We start from the raw sequence: 6,397 nt of genomic DNA, 5'->3' as shown, positions 1-6,397 counted from the left end.
TTTAGAGTGCATCTAAACTTGTTTAAAGTGCGTCAAAACATACTAAGAGTGCATCCAAACATGTTTAGAATGCATTAAAACATTTTTAGAGTGCGTCGAACCATATTTAGAGTGCCTCGAAACATGTTTAGAGTTCGTCTAAACATGTTTAGATTGCATTAAAACACTTTTAGAGTGTGTCGGAACATGTTTAGAGTTCGTCTAAACATGTTTTGAGTGCACCAAATCACGTTTAGAGTACGTCCAAACACATTTAGAGTGCGTCCAAACACGTTTAGATACGTCCAAACACTTTCAGAGAGCATCCAAACATAGTTAGAGTGCATCGAAATATTTTTAGAATGTGTCGAAACATGTTTAGAGTGCATCCAAACATACTTAGAATGCGTTGAAACACGTATAGAGTGCGTCCAAACACTTTTAGAGTGCATCCAAACATGTTTAGAGTGCATCAAAACATTTTTAAAGTGCGTCAAAACATGTTTAAAGTGCGTCGAAACATGTTTAGAGTGCAATAAAAGATGTTTATAGTTCGTCGAAACATGTTTAGAGCACGTTGAAACATATTTAGAGCACATCCAAATATGTTTAAAGTGCGTCAAAACATACTAAGAGTGCATCCAAACATGTTTAGAATGCATTAAAATATTTTTTAGAGTGTCGAACCAAATTGTTGGCAGGTAGATACTTTAGGTTTTAGAGTTTTGACAGCAATTAGCCAATTACCATACCAATTGCCCACAATCCAGTCATAACTAAAGGAAAAAAAATACGGATTCAGAGAAGAAAAAAACACCTGTGTGCAACCATCCATCGATGAGAACCTCATTGGTGAGGTCTTCGCGCTTGTAGTACCCGGTAAACAAGGTTTTTCCCCTAATGCAGATTTCACCACGTGGTGTGCTTCCTAGAGCGTCATATTCCATCTCAGGAACAGATTCAAGGCGTACATCTACATTTGGCACTGGAGGACCAACAGTGCCGAGCATTTCCACTTCATTTGGCAGCGAGACAAAAGTTCCAGCACAGCTCTCAGTTAGACCTACAAGGAAGAATTATATGATAAGAGACTAAGCCACATTCGACCTATGCCAATGGATACCACAATCTTACAGATAGAACAAGCATCTATAAGTCATCACCAATCCCATATTTGATCGATGTGGCCTGCCTAGTTAGCCCATTCCTCGCAATGGGGGTCCACTCTGATTATAGGCGCTGATATTTAGAAAGCAGACTTGGGTGTTTCACTGGACTTTCGATAATATTGAATCAAAAGGTTTACAAGCTATCAATGAATCCCATGCTTTGTCGATATTGAATCAAAACATATTGATGCTTTCAGCACTACATTCACGACAACCCACCAAAGAGATTTGGATTGCCTCTTCCCCAAAATAGATTTTGCTCATATGGGATTTGATTAAAAAAAAAGTTAAAGCAATTGAAAGAACCCCATCCATATTAAATCCCAACCAATTAGCATTATCCCATAGGAATACTCTCTCGGAAACTAGCTTGTAAGGGAAAAGAGTTGCCAGGTTTATATCAGGTGATGGATGAAGGATTACAATACCAGCAAATTTTGATTCAGATTTGCACGTGTTCATAAGGTTCTTAAGAGCTCAAGGTTGTGAATATGTATATGTACCATATCCTTGTAGAACATGAGAGCACGCAACCACTCTGAGAAATGATTCTACATGACTGGCAAGAGGTGCCGCTCCAGATAAAATGATTCTCACATTGCCTCCGAGCCCTTGCTTAACCTGAGTGAGAAAGAACAGTCATTAAATAACATTGAATTTTATAAAAAAAAAAAATAGTAAAGGAACCTCAGAAGTTTTTGGAGGAAGTTGTATAGCAAAGAAGTTTGCCACCTTATTGAACACAAGTTTGTCAAAAAAGGGGGAAGCCTCCACATGAGTATGTCCCTTCTTCATATTTCCAAATTTACTGAGGATGTTGATTGTGTTAGATCCAAGTAGCTAAAAAGACAGTGATCGATAAAAAAAAAAAGTAAATTAGAAGCAAAGTGAAGTCTGACTTACTAGGAATATGCAACATCAAAAATTTTCTTTTTGAAGAAACTACCAGCAGATAGTTTCTGCTGCAAACCTGTTGGTGTGTATAGGTCCATGACATAACACAGAAAAAGGTCGGTGAGAGATGACATAAAACAAATTATCTCTTTGGTCATAGGCATCAAAAGAAGGATTAGGCCCGATGTCAAGATTCTGAGAAAACGAAACCCCGTCACCAGAACCAAATTAAAGCTTCAATATCAATTCTACTGGCAACGGAGAATGAACCCTTCACCTCACATGGGTCAGATAACAAATATGTTACAGGATATGACCCGCTTTCCATGGCATTTACATGAGATCTATATCATATTCTAAAGGACGTTCATAAGAGATAACAGATTATCAATGGTTTACATTTCATCTATATTTATTTTTGCTGGATCCGAGAAAGAAATGGATCGACTTCGTTTTTCTTTTGTTTTCTGTTGGCTTTCCCAACCAGGATTAATGCAATAACACAGAGATAGAGAATATACCCAAAAGTAGATCAGGATGCATAAGTTCACAAAACGTGGTGTTAAAAATTCTTAACCTCGATGCTGTTAATTGTGATCTTGAAAACCAGACAATAAATACATATCTCACAAACCAGACAACACTGTTAATGAAGGGTAGAAAATGCTTTATTATATCATATCTCACAAGCTCTTACCTGAGTATACTCGATCTAGTACACGAGGAACAGCACAAAAAACAGTTGGTTTTAGCTCACCAAGGTCTTCTATCAACAATTTGACATCCTGAGGAGACACCCCAATGAAAATTTTAGCAACAACTTCCTATCTGGTGCCAAGAAAGATTTTGAATTTACTCACCCCACGCCAGAACCCGATTGAAGCACCGTGTTGAATAAAACACTCCTCGATAACCCGATCAAAGATATGTGCAAGAGGAAGATATGAAAGAAACACATCCCCCACGTGTAGCTGTATATTTGCACATACAAAACAAAGAATCAAATAAGAAAACTTATGTCGAGTACAACAGCTACCTCAAAGTTGTGGGTTCTATGATAAATTCATGAAAGCGAGAAAAAACACTCACCGCTTCGTTTACACTTTCCAGCAGACGATCCACTCCCGCAATCAGAGTGACAATGCTTTCATTCGAAAGCATCACTCCCTTTGGGTCACCAGTGGTACCACTAGTATACATAATTGTGCAAATGTCACTTTTCTTTTTTATCGGAAGTTCATATTGCTTGCCTTCAGCCTGTCGTTCAGAGGTACAACAGAAAATTCAAGGCAAGGTAAATATGATCTATTCCATTCTACAAGTATGAACATCACCGGAATATATGATGAATCCACGAGAGAAATAGATGAGGCCATTGAGAGCAATATTGTAAAATAGAACAATTATACATGTGAGACATTTAAAGAAAAAAATGCAAATTATTGTCACCTACCAGCTCCAAAAACTCATCCCAAGCATATATTACCAATCCCAACTTTTCGGCTTCTGCTCTTTGTTCGGGTTTGACACTGCCAAAACTCACAACAGCTGCATGTATAATCGAGCACGAAAGTTTACTAACACCACATGTAGAAACCATTAAGGATAGATACATCAAATAAGAATTACTCACTCTTCAAGTACTTTGTGGAGCTTGGGCAAGTCTTAAATAGCTGAAAATAAAAAGAAAAGCAATTATGAATACAAAAAAAGAATCCACAACAATAGATAAAATGTGTAGAGCCCAAAGTTGAAAAAACACTAAGTGTATTTGGAGTCAGAACCAAAGTTTATACACTGGATCCTTGTTTTTGGTTTCGGGAGAACATAACATAAACAAAAAAAGATTTCCTCGAAGTAATCCTCAACTTCCAAATAAAATTATATTTTAGTTGTACCTCAGGGATCTTCTTCTCCTCTACAAAGGCAATTGAGACCTCTGCATGACAGAGAATAAATTCAACAGCTCCAGCACCTATAAGAGATAGGACAGTTAGGACAATAGAATAGATCACAAATCCAGCTTCAGCAAAACGTTTGATTAGGCTATACTAGATTAAAACTATCTGGAAGTGTACAACGAAAATATAACTCTACTAGTTGGAAACAGATAGGCTTATGCTTTGACTAAATACATATATAACTATTAAAATACTGAACAACAAATAGACTTACCTAATGTATCATATAGAGGGACACAGTAGAGACCATGTGCATTGCAAGCCTGCATAAATAGTCCACCGTCAAACATATAACAAAATGCAGTGGATTACCATGATAGGGCTGATAGATCGGAGGTCCATTTACCTCCATGCTTATGATCCACTCAGGGCAATTGGCGCCATAGATACCACATTTTCCTCCCTATAACCCCGTATATATAAACTAAAGTATTAGGATACAGAAGAATCACACTCCAGTAAAAAAAGCAATTAAGAGACTGAAGGTAGATTGGGGCAGCAAAGATGGATCTTAACCTCTTCAATCCCACAACTACGGAGAGAATTTCCAAGCTTTATGACAATATCATAAACTTCTTTGTATGTCTGCCACACATACTTTCCCGCCTGCGAAGAACGATATACAGATGAATATAGTAGCAGCAGGTTGAAAGTTAATCAGAAGCCCAAGTCTCAATAACCACAATACCTTCCCGTCTACAATCTTCCGGTAACCCAGCATCCGATTGTTTGGATATTTCTCAACAGACATGCTGCAAGCATAACATAGCGCAGGTAAATATAGAAAATACCCAACCAGTTAAGCGTACCATAAGCAATTCATAAGCTCTCATGGCCGGTAAAAACAACTTGAAGAATTACAGGGTGATTGCATATCAAGATGACAAAAAAGTTGGGAAAAAAAATCACCGAGGGGACAAAAAAAGATGCCACATTTGAAACATCATAACATCAAGTTGGGCTAAAAGACCGGTGAACTTCCGGATTATAAAAAAAAAAAAAAAAAAAACATCAACTCATTCCATCGAGCCAGAGCCCAAAAATTCTCGAACCAGACGCCAACCAGCCCGACTTTACGCGGCCCTTACGCTCTACAAGACTTATCACACGAATCAGCGTGAAAAAACACTTGGCATCAATAGACGATCTTACTATCCCGCTAGCTAAACAGAAACAAGGACGATGACGATTGATCTCTACAAAATTATCTTCTCGGGAATAAAATCCAACAGATTTCAACAAACAATCCACTCAATAAACGATAACGGACATAAAATCCAACCCAATTCACTCAACAAACAATCTGGCTGTTTTCTCGACACAATCCACTCAACAAACAACCAAACAGAGGCGAGAATCTCACCGGAAAACATCCCAGCAACTCTCCATTCCTTCGATCGGCTCGGGAAATCCTCCCTCGGCAAAGACACTGCGGTACGTAGGGCCAACAGAAGGTCGTCCATCGCTAGATGCCTTCCCCTCCTCGACCTCGAAGATGAATTTCTTCTGCGACATTATCTCTCTCGATCCGTACCAGATGTTTCTCCTGATCTGAGGAAGGGACCACCGCGGGGAGCGATAGAGGCTAAAAACAAGGGAGGGAGATGAAGAACCGCACAACAATTGGCTGCTCAGTGGCCCTAAACAACAGATCGCTTCGATGATATCATATTCTAATTTTGCCTTTGATACATATTCCCCCACAAATTTTCAAAAAAGTTCTAATTTCCTACACCAATTTTTAATTTGACAAAAAACTACATCGTATTTCAAATTTTTCCAAATTCCCCCACAAAATCTTAAAATGTGTTGCAATTTCCCCCATATCCGTAAACGACGTTAAGTTCCGTCAATTTTAATGCTGACGTGGCATGCCACGTCATACAGATTTCACCAAATCAGCATATTTACATATTTAGAGCACATCCAAATATGTTTAAAGTGCGTCAAAACATACTAAGAGTGCATCCAAACATGTTTAGAATGCATTAAAATATTTTTTAGAGTGTCGAACCATATTTAAAGTGACTCGAAACATGTTTAGATCTCGTCTAAACATGTTTTGAGTGCATCCAAACATGTTTACTCTAAACATGTTTTGAGTGTACCAAATCACGTTTAGAGTACGTCCAAACATATTTAGAGTGCATCCAAACATGTTTAAAGTGCATCAAAACATACTTAGAGTGCATCCAAACACGATTAAAGTGCGTTCAAACACGTTTCGAGTTTGGCCAAACACGTTTAGATACGTCCAAACACTTTTAGAGAGCATCCAAACATGTTTAGATTGCATCGAAATATTTTTAGCATGTGTCGAAACATGTTTAGAGTGCATCCAAACATACTTAGAGTGCGTCGAAACACGTATAGAGTGCGTCCAAACACTTTTAG

The 6,397-nt window shown here is 38.1% G+C and overlaps 1 protein-coding gene across 1 annotated transcript; it reads right to left on the bottom strand.

Moving 5' to 3' along the window:
• Nucleotides 1-740: 740 nt before the first annotated feature.
• LOC104800078 (long chain acyl-CoA synthetase 4-like) lies at nucleotides 741-5,662 on the bottom strand. The gene is made up of 15 exons (XM_010522789.2): nucleotides 5,367-5,662; nucleotides 4,692-4,755; nucleotides 4,520-4,609; nucleotides 4,350-4,406; nucleotides 4,218-4,266; nucleotides 3,941-4,017; nucleotides 3,676-3,715; nucleotides 3,496-3,590; nucleotides 3,132-3,299; nucleotides 2,903-3,013; nucleotides 2,740-2,827; nucleotides 2,052-2,118; nucleotides 1,881-1,956; nucleotides 1,652-1,769; nucleotides 741-1,042 (listed from the first exon to the last, which is right to left on the bottom strand). Exons 1-15 carry the CDS (start codon nucleotides 5,516-5,518, stop codon nucleotides 756-758), a joined length of 1,539 nt encoding a protein of 512 aa, XP_010521091.1. The 5' UTR covers nucleotides 5,519-5,662; the 3' UTR covers nucleotides 741-755.
• Nucleotides 5,663-6,397: the final 735 nt, after the last annotated feature.

Source organism: Tarenaya hassleriana, unplaced genomic scaffold (assembly GCF_000463585.1).
Source record: "Tarenaya hassleriana unplaced genomic scaffold, ASM46358v1 Cleome649, whole genome shotgun sequence".
Lineage (NCBI taxonomy): Eukaryota > Viridiplantae > Streptophyta > Magnoliopsida > Brassicales > Cleomaceae > Tarenaya > Tarenaya hassleriana.
This window is presented reverse-complemented; position numbering and strand designations above follow the sequence as displayed.

Coding starts and splice junctions, on each gene's coding strand:
- LOC104800078 (XM_010522789.2), bottom strand. CDS start 5,518: ATGTCGCAGAAGAAATTCATCTTCGAGGTCGAGGAGGGGAAGGCATCT. Junction 2,828..2,902: donor CAATCGGGTTCTGGCGTGGG/GTGAGTAAATTC, acceptor GTGTCTCCTCAG/GATGTCAAATTGTTGATAGA. Junction 2,119..2,739: donor ACTAGATCGAGTATACTCAG/GTAAGAGCTTGT, acceptor ACACACCAACAG/GTTTGCAGCAGAAACTATCT.